Raw genomic sequence first — 22,891 nt, forward strand, 5'->3', positions numbered from 1 at the left:
ATTTGTTCCTCTTTATCAGTATTTGCTTTTCAATATTTAAAAATTCCCAGTTTTAGATCCTCATCAATTATAGTTGTTCAAGCGTCGAAATCTTGAGAAGACGTAAATAAACACAAAGCTGCTAACTTGTTTTAGAAGAAAGTAAAAATCCGGTCTCCAAAAAAAATGTTTTTCATCATGAACCAACGAGCCAAGAAACCTTTTGATGGAATATATACTTTTGAAAAGCAATGCGTTCATAAAGCGTGTTAGCTTCTGCTCACTGAGCCCATCTCTCTTTTGATACTTTTTACTTGGCCAAAATGAAAATGAAACTTAGCAGTGATGCCAACACATCCAATAATACAAAATTTATAGAACTCGATGGAAAGGCAATAAAATACTGCGGGCCTGGCAGACAAAAGATATGTTGGCGTTAAATCGTTTACATGATAAAGCTCATTAAAATTTATGAGGTTACAGTCTGAGGCGTGAAGACCGAGGCGAACTGTATGATCGACGGTAGATTTAAAATCACTTCTAGATTTCACTTGGCCAATATACATAAAAGACGACAAAAATTAAACTTAACTGTGATGCAAACACATTCCATATTACAAAATTTATAGAACTCAATGGAAAGGCAATAAAATACTGCGGGCCTGGCAGACAAAAGATATGTTGGCGTTAAATCGTTTTCATGATAAAGCTCATTAAAATTTATGAGGTTACAGTCTGAGGCGTGAAGACCGAGGCGAACTGTATGATCGACTGCCACTTGTTCAGTAGCTCAGTGATGTGCACTACGGGACTTCCATCGTCTGACGTTTTCAAATATCATATCAGCAAATATAATAGAAGTAAATTCAATTTAAATAGAAATATTGTTTGGAATATGAGGCTAGAGTGAAAATATTGTAAATTCTGTCTCGGTGGAAGTCAAATTGCCACCGAAATTGATACTGAAACAAGTGATTGAAACCCATCTAATTTTCCACTCTAAAACATATAGTATTTGAAAAAAAATTACCAGCCGTGCCAAATGTGAGGCATGACTTTATTTCAAATTATATAATTACTCAAATTTTATTTTTTTTTGCATAATTGTAGTACCTACACAGTAAATAAATATTTTTACTTAATTTATCCCAGTTTCCATTCCTCGTCGACTTCTAATTGAACGAAACTCGAAAATCAGGCGTGCAGAATTAAGGCCTGCACTGGCGTGTTTCATTGAATTCGTTCGATTCAAAATAAATTGTGATCATGGCGATGTCTAGCCTGCGATGGCCCGATTACGTCGTGATCGGAGGATATTTTGCTTTTGTACTCGCTGTCGGCCTAATCGTGAGTATTAACCAATAATTTTGGTAAAAGTATCATATATTTATTTATCTCTGTAAGCTGTAATCTAGAACCCATAACAAGTATGAGGCTCCTGATGAGGGTATGTAGAGCAGTTGACTAGCCTTTATTCAATTTATTTATTTATATTTATTCAACTTTAATCTCCACTGTTAGGTTATTACGTTATTCACATGCTTTGTTTGCCTAAATATACATCAGAACTTGAACAAATGTAATACGATGATAGCATCGTCTGTTGACGATTCAACCGATAATGTCTATTATTTTGCACCAATAAAATTGATATAAAAATACCACTTGAAAGTGTATTAAGGACAATGAAAATACAAACAAGTCGGTATGAATGGTTGTGGTGGTCAACAGTATTGTTTCATCAGTCGAAGAGAAGTTTGAATTGTGGAAGCGTCCTCAATAATGCATTGGAAAAGGAACCCATAAATATTGTCAATGAATACAATGATTGAATCAATAATATATAATTACTTAGAGTAAGGTTTCAAGAGAAAAGCTTTAAGAAATGTCCTCAATGCCTGCCATTAACATCTACCTTGTTGTTGATCTTAGGCAGGCGTGCCCAGATTTTAATCATCACGAAACAAAAGATGGAAGTTGATACTCTGACAAATTTAGCTCCAGAGTCATGCGGTTGCATGACAGCGGTATTTAATTACGACCCATGAACTCACAAAACATTCTTATAGTAAACATTATCTTCATACATGCTTACAGAAATTAACTGTCAACTGAACCACGAAGAGAAAAAAGTTAATTCTCTCAGCGGATGTACATATGTGCACGCAAGATTTTTTCACTTGGGAAATAGGTCAGAACGTTCTTTTATGATTCATGATAACACTATCCATCTGCAAATACTTTCTACTTGAGAAAGTTATGATAGTAGAAGGAAGTTTGCCTAAGTGGTTTAAGTGTCTTACAATGTTTTCAACGAATGACTGCGTCACAGATCTTTGAAGCCAATAAATGCGGCAGATAAGACATATAGCAATAAATTATACATTACGTAAGAGTACAAAATAACTGCGCAATTGTTTCAAGGCATCGGAACACAACCTTTAAAAATATTCCTATGAATTGTAAGTTTATCACTATTCATTCAATGTGGCAAATAAAATTATTAACTATAGTTCCATGTAAATGATTGTAAACTATGTGTAAATATTGCAGGCCAATTATATATTTACATCAGATAATTGGCCGTACAATAATGATTGACTCTTACGGTACATTAATTTTCAGTCTTCCTGCCGAAGCAAAGGTGACAGCATCAGCGGATACTTCCTGGCCTCCAGAAATATGCACTGGATTCCTGTACGTAACTATTTCAATAAATCAGCATCGGCAAATTTAATTGCTTAGATTTTGTACTACTTGTACTAATTTGGTTAAGCGGCGGAGAAATGTCGTATCCATTTGCAGCGCAGTAAAATTTAACATTACAAATTTCAGAATAAGTTATAATAATTTGTAAACTGGATCATACATCAAAAATTAAATTTCTACATCATGTGTTCACTCTCCAGGTAGGAGCGTCGCTGTTCGCAAGCAACATCGGCTCCGGTCACTTCATCGGCCTGGCAGGCTCCGGCGCCGCGTCCGGCATCGGCATCAGAGTACCTGAGGGAGCGCTTCGGCGGACAGAGGATCAGAGTTTACCTCTCCGTCCTCGCTCTCCTTCTCTACGTCTTCACTAAAATATCGGTGTGTATCAACTACGAAAAAATATTTCTGAATAAATATGTGGGGGTCAACTGACGACTTTAGTATTATAGAATTTGAGGGGATTTTTTAATGCAACTAGCCAAGTAACCATGAAGTGAGGAAGATCGGCTGTTAACTTTGAGAAATTTGAAAACTGCTCATAATTCGACATTTACAGGATTGCGAATGTATGTGATTTGTAAGTCATCAATATTAATAACAAAAATATAATTAAAAGGAATAGTTTATGAAACTTCAATGAATTATCGAGTCATTAGGCTATCGAAAACTTTAAAAAAGTAGGATCTAAAGTACTTTTTCTCATAATTAAATTAATAAAACTTTGTGAAGCTATAACTTTAAGAAATAAAATTCTTGAAACAGTTTGTATCCTTGTGTAGGCTGATTTGTACGCCGGGGCGCTCTTCATCCAAGAAGCGATAGGACAAACCTCCCAACAGTGGATGTACCTGAGCGTCGTCATCCTGCTGGGCATCGCTGCACTTTTCACCGTCGCCGGGGGCTTGACTGCTGTCATTTGGACCGACTTCGTCCAGACCATCCTTATGATCGTTGGAGCCTTCATCCTCATGGCTAAATGTAAGGATTTGAGGACTATTAATACGTTTAAGTTCATAAAGTATACGTCTTTCTCACGTCTTTCTCTATTTCTTGTAGTATATACAGTAAGTTCACATGTTATTACTTACCAGAGTTGTTGCTCGGATTCCTAGCATTCAGCGCCGTCGGTGGGTACGACAAGTTGGTGGACGATTACTTCTACGCCACGGCCACCAACGTCTCGGAGCAGTACGAGTCCTGCGCGTATCCTCCACCGTACTCCATGAACCTCTTCCGTCCAGTGGGACCGGGAGAGAGCGACCTGCCCTGGACCGGCATGCTTACCGGGCTTACTATCAACGCCGTATGGTACTGGTGCACAGATCAGGTGAGGGGACTGGTGCACGGATCAGGTGAGGGGACTGGTGCACGGATCAGGTGAGGGGACTGGTGCACGGATCAGGTGAGGGGACTGGTGCACGGATCAGGTGAGGGGACTGGTGCACGGATCAGGTGAGGGGACTGGTGCACGGATCAGGTGAGGGGACTGGTGCACGGATCAGGTGAGGGGACTGGTGCACGGATCAGGTGAGGGGANCGTAGCAATTCAAAATGAATTATTGCTGAAATAATTGCACAGACCCGCTACTAGAGGCAGTCCAGCGCAGATCCTCAAGACGTATCCTTGGGGACTTCAGCTCACTGTCAAGCGCTTCATTGATGGTGTCAAAATTAGGCCTCGAGCCGCTCGTGCAGAGAAGAGTAGCAAATCATGCAAAAGCTGGTGGACATGAACGTCCCACCTGGCAGGCTTCAGCTCGCTGTCAGAATCACCAGAGATCACCATCAGAAGCTCATAGTGCCGGGCGCAAGAACGGATGTATACCGCCATTCATTCTTCACTTCCGGTACCAGACTGTGGAAATCCCTCGCCCAGGAGACCGTGGCAGCTCCTGACCTGACTGCCTTCAAAGCAGCAGCGAAGGCCTGGCAACAGCGGCAAGGACGGGAGCAAATACTTATTCAATTTTAAACCTTTTACTCTGTACTTATGAATCGAATGCATTATCTCATATATGTGGCAATGTATGTTTGTGTGTGTGTGTGTGTGTGTGTGTTTGTATGTATGAATGTATGTACGTATATATATATTTTTTTTTTAATTAAACGGGGAGCTTTTCCTCGAGTCATTAGGGTAATCACTTTTCTTCAATAAAAAATAAATAAATAAATAAATACAAGCACATTGAAATAATGATTAGAGTCTTTGGTAGCACATAGTATGACTCTGCTGCGAAACCAGAGGGAAGCTTTCCGTTGATGCAACTAATCGCTAATTTGCAGAGGTTCATCAAGCTCTCAGCTCTTCGTGTACATCCAAAGCATTTCTTCGTTCCTGTCACCACCCATCTGCGCCGTGTACCTCCTCGCCATGTTCTGGAAGCGCACCACGGAACCTGTGAGTCCCTGATATGAATAATCAGGTAGCCAGTTCAATAATATCAATCTAATAAATTCAAACAACCCATTATAGATATATAGACAAAATTCCTCTGCATATTTGCGGCGGATGCAGCTAAAACAGTTCTATAGTGTTGAAAAAAAGACTCAAACAAAAATCGGAAAATGCTTTGATGAAAATTTTTTGCGTGCAATGAGCTGTTAGAGGGTTTGGTTTCATGAAACGCGCGTGAGAAGATTCCTGAAGTCTGAATGAATTCCAATTATATTGTTAGCTTTTTAAATTTAAGTCCATGAAAGTTATGATTAATTTACATAACTTCTGTTCTTGAGATGGAAATAATCTTCTTGTATTCGTTGTAGGGCGCGTTCTGGGGCTTGATGATCGGCTTGATTATCGGACTCATACGCTTCGGGCTGGAGTTTGCCTACAGCATCCCACCTTGTGGATCATGTGAGTTAGAAATCATTATAACGATACTAAGAAACTTTCATAAAACATTGGGAGTACGCTAGTATTTACTGATGCACTAAAGAATTCAAGAAAATGACAGTCACTTAATGGGGTAGCAGGGAAGTTTAAGTATAAATCATTGAAGCAAAAGATCGTTTTAGCAATCTTGGAAGCTGCAAATTTACTACATATTGAAGGCAACGACGGAGATTGCAAACAAAAAGCAGTGGCCTCGAGCCACTCGTTAAGAGTTTCCATCGTTTAAACATCCCACTGAAATTCGTCTAACCATCCATTTATTTATAATAGCATTCAAAGTTACTGCTAAACGAGTCATTACTCGTCGACTTCAAGGTACAAAATTCCTCTTGCTGTGAGTAGTTATTGATCCTTCAAATGGACCATACAATTAAAGTTTTGATCTTTTTCGTGTACATTTCATTACATTTATTAATTTCCTGTGAACCTGGTCACCCACTGACTATTATCAGGCCGTTTGATGATTCCTGGCTGTATATCATGCTGTCAACCTTATTAGATTACATCAATAATATTAAATTATTCTTTAGTTCTTGATATTCTACAACATTAATGCTTGGACTAAAATAACAGCGGAGCCTGATCCACGTCCCCAAATCATCAAAACCCTCGTCGGTAACGTCCACTACCTGCACTTCGGCCTCCTGCTGTGGGTCATCTCGCTCGCCGTTGCCTTCTCCGTGTCATTCCTCACTCAGCCCATCCCTGAGCAATGCGTGAGCAACAATATTGCCCAACCCTTATTTCTGCAAATTAACAGAGCAACAATAACACAATAATAACCCCAATTACAGATATGTGATTATTAATTAAATTTGTATCAACAAGCATATACTGCCACAATTCTAATAACAGACCAGTGCACTTATTGCTGGGACCAGGCGATTGGGTCGGATTATTAATTTTCATTTATTAAGTTCATAAAATAAAGAAATTATTAAGAAAATCAATTATTTTATTACAATCATTGATAAAATTATTTATTAGCGTCATTTGTTTTGTTTATATTAACGTTTAAGTTATTGTTATATATAGTGTTTTACATTAATTCTGCCGTTTATTGGTTCTCTTTGATGAGATTCGTTATTCGTATAAACCGTCCCGTAAGTCCACACTAACTAAATGCGAATTTTTCGATTAAATTTTCTCATTGAATGAAACGGTCAAATTTTTTTAAACTCGTTGATTGCGTATGAACTAGAATTTGAAGTTTTAAACGTAAATGCTAAAGCGATGATCAATAGTCCACTCATACCCCCAACTCATGCTACGAATGTTTAATTTTAAATGAGGCCTTGACGAACTTTCATTGTTTTTGCATTAAAATTTATTCTCCCATTTCACAGATGAATTTTTCATGGCAGATCAAGACAACGCAACTCACAATTTATTTTTCAGAAATAATTTACATTACTAAAATATTAAAACCGCGAAAACTCTAACTGTGAAAAACCGAAACAAACCCAAGTTTCTTCCATTGCTTTCACAAAGTTGTTCGATTGCTCGGCAGTTACACCGTCTGATGTTCAGCACCCGACGCAGTCTCGAGCCCAGGGTGTCCATCAGGAAGATTACGACTGAGGTCGACGAAGACATCTTAGCCGAGAAACGTTCCCAGCGAAATCCTTCTGTTGTATCTTCTTCAGATAGTGAGTGGTTAATTGAAAAATTATACATCGACATTTTCTAATGTTTGATTTTCTTCAGTAAAAAATTAACAACTTTTACGAATCATTTGCAGTCCACAGCAACAGGTGTTAGGCTATTTTTAAGAATGTGCAATTAATAATGTTTCAGGCTTAAGTTTATTATACACAAATTTCATTCACGAATGGTGGTTGTTTATTCTTGTAGATAAGTCTTGCCTGAAGGAGCTTCTCTACCGCATATGTGGTTATTCTGAGACTGCACGCTCGGTGACTCAGGACCAACCAACAAACGTCGACGTTAGAACTGAAGCTGAACAAATACGAGACTCTGTCGAGTTCCTCAATGAAGACCCCAAGCAGAAACAGTCAGTGGTTTCAAATGCTACATTTGTCTTTGATATTTTCAACTTCAAAATTAAATATTTTAGATATTGACGCTAATATGCTGGAATTATTTAGAAATCTGTTCAATATATTTCACATTTTTTAAATTTCTGGTAAGTAATCTTTCAGTTTGTTACAGACAACTTTTTAGCATTGTGTCATCATTTACAGGTTGGTGAACGCACTGGCAGTGGTTGTCTTGGTGATTGCGACAACTTTCTTCGGATTTTACGCATAAATCAGGATTAACGCATTAGTTTTTAGAGTGTTGAACTTATGCAAGAGAATTGCACATTATATTTTCTTATCTATAATTTAGCATTAATATTAAACTTTGCAAATATGATATCATATGCATTAGAAATATTCCAGAAATAAGTTATATGTCATAAGCTATTTGTGCTGCATTCACCAGATATGAACCGAACTCCTCTCATCAGTAACGTGTTTAAAGAGCTTGAATTATGGACGTATGGTTTTCTATTACATTTAAAGCTTACTAATACGTTTCTTCAATTGTAAAGCTGATAAATTAATTTAAAAAATTTCGTGAGGCGGAAAAAGCACAGCGTTTCTTCAACCAAATTAGGTAAAACAAATTTAAACTAAGATAAATTAAAAATATACAAATGCATTGATTGAAATTTTTACGATCAATCCTAAAATCTCTTCCTTTACTAAGCACAAATGAACAAAACTTTTACTCCAACCAAAATTTTCCGCGAAACTGAGTTTCAGGGAATACGGGTACCTCTGAGCTATTAGACCGGTACGCTGTACATGGAGTTTTATTTTATTTATTATCAATCCAGTTATTGGAAAATGAAATCCCAGTGAATGTTTCCTTGAACATTAGACGATCTGGTTTGAGATAAATTTTGAAAATAAATAAATAAACGCGCTTTATTCTTTATTAGTAGAACTTTTTTTATATACGTTGGATTTTTTGCCGTAATTGCACTGTCCTGTATCTGTATAAAGCATTTGATTTTAAATCTAAATTTTACTACATTGTTTTCATATCAGCTGGGATATGAAACTGGAGACCGTGATATGTTTAGCGAAAGGGAATAAACTTATTTATAAAATTTGCTGGCGTACTAGAAATCAAAACGAAGGATTTGAAAGACCAGTCTTTTGTAAAATCGAGTTAACCTACTTTTACTTCGGGTTCGCTATGCACTAAATTCAAGAGAGCGAATTGAAATTTAGATTCTGCTTTGGGTCGACCCCGTTTTAATGTTGACCTGTCAAGCTATTGTTATTATGAGGAAGTCCTCTATAGACTATAAACATCTAAGCCTTCAGGAAGAAGCTTTGAACCATTGTTTCTTGTGAATAGAATATGCGTTGCTTCATCGATTTAGAATTTGAAATGAGGCTCTGCAGAAACTTCTTAGCCGGCGTAAAATTTAAAAAGATGCTACATAAATCTGCTGGGGCACAACACGGAAGGTGTTACGCCCTTGGATTCCTGCTAGTAAGTTTCGTCGATTTGTTCTTCTACGATAACAAATTCTCAGGTTATCATCAGAGCTGTAGACAAACCGGTGAAATATGGAACAAAATTTAAGTATTACAGTGACTCTTTATAAGTTTGCGTTGCGATGTGTTAAGAATTAATAGCGACGATAAATAAAGGCTAGGATGAGGGAATTACACAATTGACGGTAAAAATATGCAAATTGTTCAGGAACGCATTGAGTAAAGCGAAAATAATTAAATCGGTTCGTAGGAAAGCTAAAGTCATAATTTTTGAGCTCAGTACACCGGTCGTAAGCTTGTCGAAACTTTAAGTATTACTAGAGTATTAAAGATTTATCAATAATTTTCATATAAGGCAACTTTACGTTAATGATGCCGATAAAAATATAGTTATTTAGAGCACAAAAATGATTGAAGGATAGTGGTATCATGATTAAATTATTTAGTAGCTGCAATCGGTTCAATGGCTCAATTACATTGATTAATTCTTATCTTAGAATGTTATCATAAAATGTTTGAACAAATACATCTTCTCCTCATTGCTAACTGGAATCTTATCCTTATGAAATTTATATCTTCTTGAACTAAAAGAACTAGCTCCTATCCCAGTAGCAAAACACGATGACCTGACCGCTGCGTATGCCTGCACCTGATGCGCTCAGGTCAAACCCCGAGAGTGGCAGACGCGTACAGGTGCTCAGCCTTGGCGCTGCTCGCAGCCGCTGGAAGAAACAAACCTGCTGTGCTGCATCACGAGCAGTGTTGTGCGACGCTCTAGCGCGCCTGGTGGTTGTAACCTTGCACTTCAACATCAATATCTCTGTGGTGTCACACATGCACAGTGCTAGGGCATCTACCTAACGAATAATTACAAGTTTCAGTAAGCTGTTTGTGCCTTGAAAAGCATTAAGCATCGTCATGAGTGCGAAGAACTATTTAAGTTGGCCAGATTATGGAGTCATTATTGGGTACTTCGTTTTTGTACTTGCCGTTGGATTGGTGGTAAGTAGACACCAATCACTACTTTACTACTAACACTACTTCCGCAGTAGTGTTACTGCTGAAGTGTTGTTAATTCGTTTTATCTCCAAGATTCATTGCATTGTGTAACCACCATGTCCCTGTTTATTTTTAATGTAGTAATGCTTGAACTACGGATTGAATAAAATTCGGCTGGCGTTAGTTGCCAATTTAATTGTCCTTATACTCCCTCTTGTTTAGATTTTAGGCACTAAATAAAGCGATAGCCTAATACACGAAGCTATATTATATACTTGAAATTATCTCGGATCATATTTTCTCCGTATAGTTAAATTATCCTTATGTTAGCCGGAAAACAGAAAAAAACTTGGCGCATTTTTTTCCGGGCGCCAGTTCTCAGAAGTGCCCGGATGTGAGGATGTTCGTTTAACCAAGCACAGCGTGAACCTCTGAGCGACTCGATTTGACGAAGCTAATTTTACACAACATAAGTTCAGGGAAATTTTAGCGTATCAAGTTAACTTAAACTATATTTTTTCTATACCATTGGAATTGAAATTTAAGTGATTCTTATATCCGAAATCGGAAATGAGAATTACTTAATGGCCATGCTAAGCGTAGTAAGCGTACAGCAATTTTCGATAATTATAGTGTAAATACACTTATGAATACCAAATACAATGAAGTCAAAATCATCGATATTGTTGTTAGGGTACGTAGTGTAATAGCGAGTTTTTACAGTTAGACATTTGGATTTTTGGTTTTAAGTCACCTCGGACGTGACCTCGTTCTGATAAGCACCGAAACTTGTTCATTGCTATATGATCCACCACGGAGGTACGCGTTACTTTATCATTTGATCTTTTTATTTTGTGATAATTTTCTGTTGCAATTCAGTGATGATGTTTAGATTTGTTCATGATTATGATTATCAGTCTATAATTTATTTATCTGGCTTACGTAATATTCTTTTGTTGCTCAAATATTGCTAGTTCTAAATTTTCGCTTATTTCTTAATTTTAGAAAGGCTCCGAATCTTGAGACCGAAAGTAAGAACTTGAGCAAAGGGAACACACGGTTATATTTTGTCTTCATTTGTATTTGTCGTTTGCTTATTATAGTTTTCATTTATCGTTCTTATTAATCCTTTTTACCACTATACCCACGACATTGTTTAAAACTATAATAATTATAACAATGTTTATAATACTTCATTGGATTCATAACAACTCACTGAAATATCCGTGAAGTTATTCTGAAATACAAAAATTTGCGATGAGATACCATAATTTGAATGGTACGATCAAAGTATTTATTGATAAGATGCATGGTGTTCGAGATAATCCTTATACACGTTGATTCTCAAAAGAATCGAGACATTCAGTGTATTTTGCTGCGGATGCCAAGTGAATGAGATGCAAGGACACACGCGTGTCTATACGAGCTACCATCCCCCCATTGTTGCTCTATGTATTGTTTAAACGTGCACAGCTGCTGTAAAAAAAATTATTTTGAAGATGTCATATAAATTCAATCGGATATTAATTTTCAAGTCGGTCTCCGTAGTGCAAAGTAAGTTCTAACTCCGAAAAATTATGTCTAAGACAATATTCAGTTATGATTGAATTGTTGATACGCGCTGTATTCCAAAATACATACCTCTAATACTGTCTATTAAAAACGCCGAAATAAACAAATAAACTAAAATGCATGAAGTCTTACTTCTATTTTAACATCAAAGCTTATGCAGAAAGATGTGCTTCTATGGGATTATTGAGATATTAAACGGAAACATTCTACATTCGGTAATTTCACATTCAATAGCTAATTTCGAAAATCTTATTTGCAAGCACATAACGCAATTAAATTTTAAATTTGATATTTCCTTTTTTTTCTAGTCGTCAAGGAAGAGCAAAGGTGACGTCAGCAGTTTCTTCATGGCATCTCGAAATATGCACTGGATACCAGTGAGTAAATCACGAAAAAGGAAGTATTTTGGATTAAGCTATTTAAAAATTTCGGTTTTAAAAATAGCTTCTTAGGAACTTTTCATTAACTTGATCCAATGTTGGTTACAGCCGCACCTTGCCAGTTGCTCGATCGATAAGTTACACCTGTGCAATGACACTTTGTTCATGTTTTGACAAGTGTTTGTAGGCTTAAACATATTCAGAAGGAGCACTTGACTTACTGCCTGCGTCGAATGTAAAAGCTTGTACATTGAATGTCTCTATAAATCTGAAAGAAATTTCATCTTTTTAACATACGATGATGTCTAATTTTTTAAAGTATTTAACTTATTATGCAGGTCGGGGCGTCGCTGTTTGCGAGCAACGTCGGTTCCGGTCACTTCATTGGCCTAGCAGGCACTGGTGCCGCCTCCGGCATCGGCATCGCAGCCTTCGAAATAAATGTTAGAAAATTAATTAGAAACAACACTGTAATGTTCTTGTGTTTAATTATTAGTTTAATAATACTTTCGATTCTACAATGTCATTGGATTATATTCTGGACCTAAATTAATGAAGCGTGGTGAGCACAAACTCAGCAAAAATTTTGCCCTTGCAAATGCTTCCAATTTATCTCTTAATTGAAAAAGGAAGAATTCATAGTGACTAAATTCTTTAAAAGGGCGATGAATGTTAAAGAAAGTGATTTTTAAATCGCTTTGAATTAATTTTAAATACATATTTGGTTCAAAAATGAGTTGGGCAGAGCATAAAATTTGAAAAATTCGCAAGGAATAATATTCTGGAACTGTATATTACGGAACAACTAACTTTTTGTTTAATATTAGATACTGATTCAAGCAAATAACAATAAAGCATTTATTTATTGTTGCACAGGCAACATTTGTACTACTGCTCCTTGGATGGCTCTTCGTGCCAGTGTACATGAGCTCCGGCGTGTACACAATGCCGGAGTACCTGAGGGAGCGCTTCGGCGGACAGAGGATCAGAATATATTTATCAGTTCTCGCTCTCCTCCTCTACGTCTTCACTAAAATATCGGTGAGATATTAACAGATATAGATATGAGAAGGTAGTTCAAATCACAGTAATATTCTCCACAGATAAAACAGTACGTTAAATATAACCGGACGTGGATGTAAGAAACACATAATCGTATAAGAAGTCCCCTGAATGGGGAAGATGTGGAATAAAAGAATTATTTAACCAGAAGCTCTCAATGATGGCGCTAAGTAATTTGCGGTAAACAAATGCGGATGCTGCTTCTTGGGAAATTAGTTTTCTCTTACGGCAAGCAGTACGGAAATTTATTTATAATTTGAATTCAGCGATTGTTTCCTTTTCTGTCGTATTTTCTTAAAATGGGTTTTCTTAGGATGGGATTCACTCCTTCTTTTAACGAGTTACTGTTTAAGCAACTCTATAAAATTTATAAGGCATCATACCAATTATGGGCGTTTTTTACATAAACTATCAAACAGGATTCCCGTGCCGGTGCTCTCTCATAATAATAATATATAACATAATAGCGGTTTCAGCGTTTAGTATGCCGTAGGCTTGTCGCCGATTCTTGACATCGCAGAACATTCACAGCATTTTGCAGTCTCGAACTCGCAATTCACTAGCTGCTTCCCTTCCAATTCTGCTGTGCTTAACCGCCCGGCCTCCTCGCCGATTCTGACCATCAACTGGCGCACAGAGATGGGACCGAACCCGCGCCTCTCTGCACCAATCCTGGTACTCTGAACTGGAGCCACTGGGCCACCCTCATAAGCATTCAACACCATCTTCGAGCTTGACGCTGTCATTGAATGTGTGATTTAAAACGGTTAACAAACGTGCAGGCAGATCTGTTCGCTGGCGCTCTTTTCATCCAAGAGGCGATCGGGCAGTCGTCGCCTGAGTGGCTCTACTTCAGCGTGCTAATCCTGCTCGCCATCGCCGCCATCTTCACGATGGCGGGCGGTCTGACGGCCGTCATGTGGACGGACTTCGTGCAGACAATCCTTATGGTTCTCGGTGCGCTCGTCCTCACCGGCATCGGTACGAACACTCCTGCAATCCTCCTTTAATTGTTGTCGTCAATTAAATGAGTAATTTGTTTTTAAATGATACCAGACTTGGATGCATTAGTAAAAGCCGATAATATTTATGAAGAATTTGGGAGGATCTAGCAATTTTTTTTCCAAATCGATCTATCAGACGGAGCGTGCTGTTGATTTACCTCAGAATCTATAGGCAAGCAAATTGGAACATTTTCTTTCGATATGCGACATCTTGTTTCACATATCATTAATTTATTCAGGCATTAGGCGATGAAAATGTTAATAGATGATTATTTGTCTATGGCAGCATTCAGCAGAGTGGGCGGCTACGAGCAATTAGTGTACAAGTATCCGCTAGCGCTCCCTTCCAAACTTGCTTTCGATACCAACAACAAAACGTGCAACGCGCCTCCACCATACGCATTCAACCTAATGTGAGGAATACAGGACTCCTAGCGTTCTGCAATCTTCTTCTTCTTCTTCTTCTTCAATCTTCAAGAACATTGAAGAAGATTCAATCTTCTTCTTCTTCAATCTTCTCAGCTAATTTAAAGAACCAGAATTAGAATATTCAAATGAGGGCTCGAGAAACTTGAAAATATTTTACAACGCACGAAAATAGACAACGTGGAGTTATGTTTACTTAAAGTTTGGAATGCATTTTATAAATCACGATTTAGATTTTCAAAAAAATATGTATGCTTTGACGATTTGATATGCATATCTAGAAAAGCGAGCATTTATTTGTATGAATAAATTTATAATTGTGCCAAGAATGCAAATTTTCTTGTGATTGCAGGCGCCCCATCGTGGGTTCCGATCTACCGTGGACGGGAATCGTGTTTGGTCTCACGATCCTCGCCATCTGGTGCTGGTGCACAGACCAGGTATGTATAAGGCATTCTTATTTTATGTGAGTAATTAAGGCTTCGAGATATTGCAGAAATAGTTCAAAGATAACTAAAATGCTGGAGCTATAGAGCTATAGATACTTGATATTGGTTCTGATTATTTGTTATGATTATGAATATATAAATTCGCACATATTAATTCAAATGATTGTTATTAATTATTATTCATAAATTGTTTTAGAATATTGACTAATTCGTATGTGAAAGTAAATTCAGAAACGTAGATCATTTAACCGACCTCTTACGACCAGGTGATCGTTCAGCGAACACTGGCCAGTCGCAACATCATCCACGCGAAGGCAGGTTGCATCCTCGGCGGCTGGCTGAAGTTCCTGCCGCTGTGGCTGCTGGTGTTCCCGGGGATGATAGCGCGGGTGCTTTTCCCTGAAGAAGTTGGATGCGTCGACCCTGAGACCTGCAAGAAATTTTGCGGATCAGCTGCTGGCTGTACGAATAAAGCATACGTCAAGCTTGTGCTCGAACTCTTGCCTGACGGTGAGAAATCCTTAGAAATTTTAGCTGTTGTAAATAAATTAAACCGCCGCCTCGATGCTGAAGTTTCTTCTAAACTAAATGAAAATTTTGATAAACTAATCCGTATTTAAATTTCACAACCCTATGGGTATGTTTAAAATGTTTAAATAATTTTGCAGTGTTACCTGTAAAATTAAATCGAAATTTAATTTTGCTTTTTTTCAATTTTTTAGCTATTAAATACGAGGGTTTAATATTCATCTGACGGTGAACTCGAGGGTTATTTTAGACGAAGTATAAAAATTTTCTAATTAGAGTTTTTCGTTTACTATGACAACAGATAACTGAAAAAAGTTTTTTTGCGACAGGTTTGAGAGGACTGATGCTGGCTGTGATGATGGCGGCCCTCATGTCCTCCCTGACTTCCATTTTCAACTCATCGTCCACGATCTTCACGATGGACATCTGGGCGTGCGTGAGAAGGAACGCATGGAAGAAAAGAAGCCCGAGACTTGTTGAGATCGAACAACTGATCGTGGGCAGGATATCAGTCCTGGTGCTCGTGATCATCTCCGTAGTGTGGATACCGGTTATTCAGTGAGTTCACAGAGCTGAATTGGGATAAATTCGCCTGTTTGAACTGAAATTTCCAATCAGAACAACATTTTATCGCCATTTACAGGCAAATAGAGTAATGAAGACCATAGTAATTCAGTGAACAATAATAGCAATAATAATATTATTTGAATCGTTTTGTGAACAGATGTTTAGGGATTAGTTCAAAACATATAATGGTTCTAGCCTATAGTGTTGCCAATACTTGCAGAAACTCGACGAGCTCTCAGCTCTTTGTGTACATCCAGAGCATAACCTCCTTCCTGGCGCCTCCGCTCACCGCAGTCTACATCCTCGCCGTTTTCTGGACTCGTACTAACGAGCCGGTAAATAATTTCATTTAATTCCCATTCATATTTTCAAAAATTTTGCTTTCTCACCGTCCAAAATAAATGAATTATATGCATTATATAACTCTGTTAAAAGTATTCGTGATCGGCATAAATTCTGTATGCTTTTTTAACTTAAATATCATATTGTACTTCGATGAGGGCGGCGTTAAGTTAGTGTTTTCATTATTTTTGACTTCTTTACGCAATTTTTCTCTATCAATTTTCGATCTACATTCATTCAGTTGTTCTATCACCGCACTCCTGCTTGTATCGCAGGAATTATTGCTTTTCAAAACAGGAATTGAACGCGTTCCTGAGTGTGCATTAAGGCTATGGTTCTTGATGATGATTGATAGATGAACGAGCTTGGCACAATATCGCTGCGTAGAATCAGGGAAGTTATCCTATAGAGATGCCCCTGTACTCTTCGACCTTGGAAATACTGCAGTGGGATCAATAGTGCAGTAGTGTTCTTTGGATGATATGATCAGTGTAGAGAATAATTACTCAACTATATGCAATCAGCAACTTAGTTTCCTCACGTGTTATTATTGAATTTTAGGGTGCCTTCTGGGGCCTCATGATCGGCCTGGTCGTCGGTCTGCTGAGATTTGTGCTGGAGTTTGCCTACGTCATCCCTCCCTGTGGCTCAGGTGGGCAGTGCGCATGCTCGAGTATAAATCTATCTTGATGCATTCGAAAAAACATTTTATAATAAATTATTATAAAGTATTGGTTGTTTGCAAACATTTTCATGTGTAAATGTCCAATTTTACGAGAAAAATTAACATGAGATGCCACAAAATCTTACGTCTTAGTGTGAGTGGAACAATTTTTGGGTGTTGAAAAAGACATTGAATAAAAATAAGTCTCTGCATGCTCTCGAAAATTAAATATGTGCACAAAATACATTTCAGCTGAACCCGATCCTCGTCCCGAGATCATCAAGAGGCTGGTGGGCGACGTGCACTTCCTACACTTCAGCATCTTGCTGTGCGTCTTCACCGCCATCGTCACCGTGTCGGTCTCGCTCCTCACGCAGCCTATACCGGATAAATGCGTCAGTAGAATGATGCCCGTAATACTTGATATATTTCTTAGATTAAACACGCCTAGTTTGCCAACAAAATTTCTACGACAAATAACTCTATCAAAAATAATTTGATTGAACAGCCACTTCGAGTGCTTGCACTTGATGAATCGTTCTTTTAAGTTAACGATTTTTTCAAACAAATTTCAATGTTTAGATTAACTTATCAATTTTAATAATAAAATATTTATCTCGCTCAATGAATGTTTTGTTCTTAATGATTATATTTCAGTGGACAACTAAGCCATTAGTTGCTAAATCTTCTCTCATGGGGGCACACCTTACTAGTTACTACATAATGTAATTTTTCTCCGTTTTGTAAACGAAATACACCTGATTCTACTACCTAATAATATTTATCAAAAATATTGCAAATTTCATGCATCAGCTTCACCGTCTGACGTACTGGACGCGATTCAGCGACGTGCCCCGCGTGACGACCCGGGAGTGGCGGGACGAAGAGCGACTGAACGCGTCCCACGAACCTGCGGTCAGCTACACCTGCAGTAGCGGCGAGGCGGTCAAGATCAACGCCAAGTGCGCTGAGAACCTGCAGGGTCAGGCGCTTCCTGGTGAGACAATTTCATGTGGTTGTGCGTGATGATCTTGCCACTGAAGATCTCAGTCGTTAAATCGAAAGTAACATTCTATCACATGTCTCACTTATGATACGAAAAGTATTTGTATGAATGATTTATTTGAATTAAAATGGGCGTTTACTCGGAAATCGTAAGTAAAAATTAGCAATCTTTCGAGTAAGCGTGCAAGGGAAGTCCATAGTGCACTATTTAAAAAAAATTTCAAATGAAAGTATTTTAAATTAATAAAATAACCTACTAACAAAATTATGAATTTAAGGTTGAAAATTATTCGAACCAGCAACTAACATGGCATTCCTAAAATCTCCCTGAAACAAATTTAGCAGTTATGGCAGAAGTGAGAAGTATATTTCAGGTTTGGAAATATGGCTACAGTTATTCATAGTTTCTCACGGTTTTCCATGAGTTTCAGTAGAGCTGCAAGGCATCGTGAACTCGTTCCTAATAGCAAATGCTGTCAATCATGGCATCACAATTCGATTGTTGCGTGCAGCGAACTTCCTGTGAGCTCGAGTACTCGTGCTTCCGGATAAATCCGAATGCAGTGGCTCGAAAATATCGTCGCTTCGCTCGCTATGTTAGCTTACATGCGGATAGAACAAAGCTTGATTAGTAAAATGGGAAACTAAACAAGCCATTACTTAAGTTAGTAATTTTACTTTTTCCGTAATCTATCATAACATAGTGATCTCGGCGCTGCAGTGTAGGCCTGATGTGGCCTGTAAATGAATACCATACCAACCATATTCATATAAAATGAATATGGTTGAAATGCAAGCTCTGCAAACATTCCAGGCGGTGACGCTCAAGAAAATTTTAACAATAATTTTAAAATAAGCTTTATTGCTGTCGTTTCGATGAATTTTAAAATTCGTCTGTTTCACGACTTGTAATTTTAATGCAAATAGTACCTACTGCAATTTTCTACTCAAATGACACATTTATGGAAATTCTTCATGTATATTAGAATCCTTGAAATTCTAAATTTCGAAGGAGTGATCACAACGTGCAATGGCATCCGACTAACCGAATCGAGTTTCAGAGGACACACCGCGTTGGCTGCAAGTGTTGGGCAGACTCTGCGGTGCAGGCGCCAAGGAGGCCGCAGAAAACGGTAACTTTCCGGCCACAGAAGCACCCGAAAAGGTCAAAAATGCACAGCAACAGCAGATAGAAGACGCGCTAAAGTCCATTAGAGAAGAGCCAAGACAAAAAGAGTAAGTGGAAAAAGTTCTATGGTAACGTATTTTAACCGAAGCGTAAAAAATAATTGTCTGAATAATTGTTATCAAATTGTAATCGTGAATCAGCTTCAGTGAATAGTTGTAGGTTAACTTAAAGGCTGCAAAAGTGGCACTTATTTATTAATAATCCAGTATTTAAATGCATGAATGAATCAAATTCTGTGTTAATAAGCTTTGAGTCAAACAAAGTATTAGAATTTCTTATTATATTTTTCGCTTCACTCATTGAGTTTCAAAAGCATGTACTAATGTTAAATTAATCCTTCTCTTTCTTTAATGCAGATACGTGAACTTTGCCGCCGTGCTGTGCATCGTGGGAGCAACTTTCCTATGGGGTTTCTATGCATAATTTCTGAAAAATATAGTTTTTTAATGCCTACAACTGAATTAATTTCAAATTTTATTTTATATTTCTACTTCTGTGCATAAGTCTTATGTTATTTAAAGCATTGTGTAACATCTACTTAAAATATCCAGAATTTTATGTTAGAAAAACTCACGTGAGTTTTTTCGTTGCCAGATGCACTCAGGGTATAAAAAGGTTTAATTCTGTCACAAATTTATTTGTATGGTATTCGTATTGGACCAGTATTATATTCTTAGATCGTTCATGAGTACGCGACTCAATTACAACTTATACCTTAGAAAAGCGATTTATCAGCAAGAACGCAAGCATTAAAAGTTTCATAGCGGTTCATTTGGTTCATAGCAATGCCCGAAACCAAAGTGAAAGTAGATTAAGATTTCTTATACTAATTTACACAGATGAAACCATATTAAACATTTTTGAATAACATAACATTGTTTTAGTATCGAATGCATCATGTTCGTCACGAGCAATTATATACTTATGATGGCGTTAAAAGCTTGCTACTTCATCGAAGCATACATTCCAGTGCGAAAATCTTGCTGAAGTTGACAGCCATGAGCTACGTAATTGGATTTAGGCATCATGAATCGACAAAAAAATCTTCTTTTCATGTTATTGAATAAGTAAAATCACCCAAATGATTTAATATTGTGATGGAACTCCAAAAATTCCCAAATTAAAAATCGAGACTCTCTGTTAAGATTGTAACTTTTGTCGACGGTCTGCTTCTCGAGTCTCCTGACGATGACGGAAGAACGATGCACGATCCTTTTGCGAATAAATAAAATTGTTGAACTTTATAAACGAAGCAAGGTTGGAACTCGAGTTTATGTTAATGACATATTCTCAAGATGTGTTTCAAAGTTACTGATAATAAAAAGTCAATATATACGTGCAATAGTCTTACTTTCCACGCGCCCAAATACTCACAAAGTATTGATAGACTAGAATGATCTAATTTCATTGCTTCTTCGAAATAAAATAAATAGATCTAATGTATTTATACTACGACAGTATAATAATTCATAGTTCCGAAAATGGGAAGTCTACTATGCATTGAATGACTGATTGAATGACTGACCAGTTTCATATGCCAGTTTCAGACTGGCATATGAAAGTGCTACTCATTCATTCAAGTGTCTCAACTATACCACGATGGAAGGCGCTACGCATATTCTTTCATTAGATATTCATTAATAACGTAAATGACTTATGAAAGAAAAAAAATTACCTGCTTTAATCAAACGAGAACTCACTAACGAACAGCTCATAGATCAAACTAGACACTCATTGCTCGTGACTCAAGCTTGAAAGCTATGCTTATTTCAAAAGCGCTCGTAGTATCGAAACAGGTTCAGCCTGCAAGTAGATTAAACAATTTCCCGCAAACGTAGATTATTATTAAATTTCATTTTGAATTTTTATTGTACACAAATTTTTCGACTAAACTGATGCACTGGCAGCATGATCGTGACAATTTTCCACAGTATTGATATGACTTTATACGAGAATAAGAGAATACTGAGAATATGACGAAGCTCAGAGATAGAATGACCTCTCGGGATTCTATTCAATACATCAGAGATTGAAAGATTCAAGTGCTAGTTTATAGTTCTTTGAACGACATGCGTACGTGTTGCTCGAACAGTACTATGAATAAGACATTGTAACTCAATGACAGATGATGCGTGGCACAGAAGCCGTCTTTCTTCGATCTAGACCTCGGACCAGGACTTGTACGCAGTCTAGACCATCGCACGCAACTCTTCCTTCTGGAGCTGCCCAGTCAGCACGCACTATCCAAACATCCTGAGATCAGAGTTGTTCACATAGCGGAATATGTCGTTATATGTATATTAATAACACTAATAGAAATTTTTCGTAAAAGTGAGAATTCTATTGTTAACAGCTGCCCGTAAGTGAGTCAACTGGGTGTGTCAGAACAATAGCAGCCATCTTTTCGACTAGTTCGAGTGGGTAAAAGTCAGCAAGAAATTATTGCTACAATTGTAAGTGCAAAGTTATCGGTATCTCTAGCTTAACATCTACGGTTATCTGGCTTACTTAGATTACATTTTATTGGCATATGAGCTCGTACGTGACATCCTTAGGTCATTGAAAATTTCGTCCCGGATCTAATGCTTTTTCGTTGCGATGTTGTTCTTCCATAACTATAAAATTTGAACATTCGAGCGATGTTCACGTTGTTTTTAACAACTAGAACGGTAATAAAATTGTCCTCGTCAGTCTACTTCAGCATATTATTACGAAATTAGGATAAAAACTTCCATTGAATTTATAAAATCTGATTTAGAAAATTTGGAGTAAAAAAATTCTCTATAGGAGAAGAAATAACATTTTCGTGGTCATTGTAGCCTATATTTGTTCTAGTTACTACTAATTTACTCAGAATGCACCATTACTTCAGAGTTATGTTAAAAAACTTGACAAAATTATCCTGTGAATTTAAATTTTAATTCAAGAAAAGAACATTTAAATGATTCCTTAGATTTATGTTTCAGGCAACTAGAAAATATTATTCGTGTCTCATACCGCTAACCCGCGTCAAAAATGCTTAATGAAAAACATCCCTGTGCTCAGTTTCATTGTGATTAAAAAATTTTAGTCGTTTATTCGAATGCTTTATATCGGATGTGGACATTTGTTGCATCGTCGCTCATGAGGACGCATGTTTTGCAACGCGTTCAAAGGACAGAAACTATGCATGGCAATATCAACATTATTTCATTTATCAGAAGAACACATTAACATGAAATGTGTAAAATTTTCATCATTTATATGAATATGCGGCGCTATAGGCATTCCGCCATTCTACCTGCTAAGTCATTGCTGCTTAGAGGTACCTCGAGAACAGGTTTCACACGTTCAGAGCCTGCAGGGTTACGGGATGTGAACGTTCGTAGTGAGTGGCGAACATCCTACGTTCAAGGTTGTGGGATTGACGAGCGGTTTTTCTTATTCTCGCTGAAGAACAGATTTTTTTGTGACGGGAAAAGCACTGCTGCAGATTATAACACATTTAACGCCTTAAGCGTATTTTCATGTAACTAATCTCTATTTGTGCTTGCCATGTCAGATAGCTTAGAGGATGAACGAATAAGCTACACTTCTTGCAAATGAAATTCTGAGCTAATATATGA

General features: G+C 37.4%; 2 protein-coding genes across 2 annotated transcripts; both read left to right on the plus strand.

Annotated features, from left to right (window-relative positions):
- Positions 1–1,106: 1,106 nt before the first annotated feature.
- On the plus strand, positions 1,107–9,330 carry LOC108680890 (sodium/glucose cotransporter 4). The gene is given in 13 exon segments (XM_047881269.1): positions 1,107–1,326; positions 2,605–2,676; positions 2,889–2,974; positions 2,976–3,066; positions 3,468–3,666; positions 3,801–4,065; positions 4,438–4,626; positions 4,972–5,086; positions 5,452–5,542; positions 6,155–6,297; positions 7,092–7,230; positions 7,436–7,595; positions 7,786–9,330. Coding segments are annotated over 13 exon segments (1,698 nt in total). The 5' UTR covers positions 1,107–1,245; the 3' UTR covers positions 7,853–9,330.
- Positions 9,331–9,391: 61 nt separating this feature from the next.
- On the plus strand, positions 9,392–20,605 carry LOC108680893 (sodium/glucose cotransporter 4). Its single transcript, XM_018169819.2, has 15 exons — positions 9,392–10,101; positions 11,979–12,047; positions 12,389–12,493; positions 12,927–13,091; positions 13,895–14,093; positions 14,403–14,529; positions 14,895–14,982; positions 15,258–15,501; positions 15,849–16,077; positions 16,307–16,421; positions 16,990–17,080; positions 17,345–17,487; positions 17,906–18,089; positions 19,159–19,333; positions 19,643–20,605. Exons 1-15 carry the CDS (start codon positions 10,018–10,020, stop codon positions 19,707–19,709), a joined length of 2,085 nt encoding a protein of 694 aa, XP_018025308.1. The 5' UTR covers positions 9,392–10,017; the 3' UTR covers positions 19,710–20,605.
- Positions 20,606–22,891: the final 2,286 nt, after the last annotated feature.

Source organism: Hyalella azteca, unplaced genomic scaffold, assembly GCF_000764305.2.
Source record: "Hyalella azteca isolate HAZT.00-mixed unplaced genomic scaffold, Hazt_2.0.2 contig7483, whole genome shotgun sequence".
NCBI lineage: Eukaryota > Metazoa > Arthropoda > Malacostraca > Amphipoda > Hyalellidae > Hyalella > Hyalella azteca.

Coding starts and splice junctions, on each gene's coding strand:
- LOC108680893 (XM_018169819.2), top strand. CDS start 10,018: ATGAGTGCGAAGAACTATTTAAGTTGGCCAGATTATGGAGTCATTATT. Junction 15,502..15,848: donor GCTCGAACTCTTGCCTGACG/GTGAGAAATCCT, acceptor TTTTTGCGACAG/GTTTGAGAGGACTGATGCTG. Junction 16,078..16,306: donor GTGTGGATACCGGTTATTCA/GTGAGTTCACAG, acceptor CAATACTTGCAG/AAACTCGACGAGCTCTCAGC.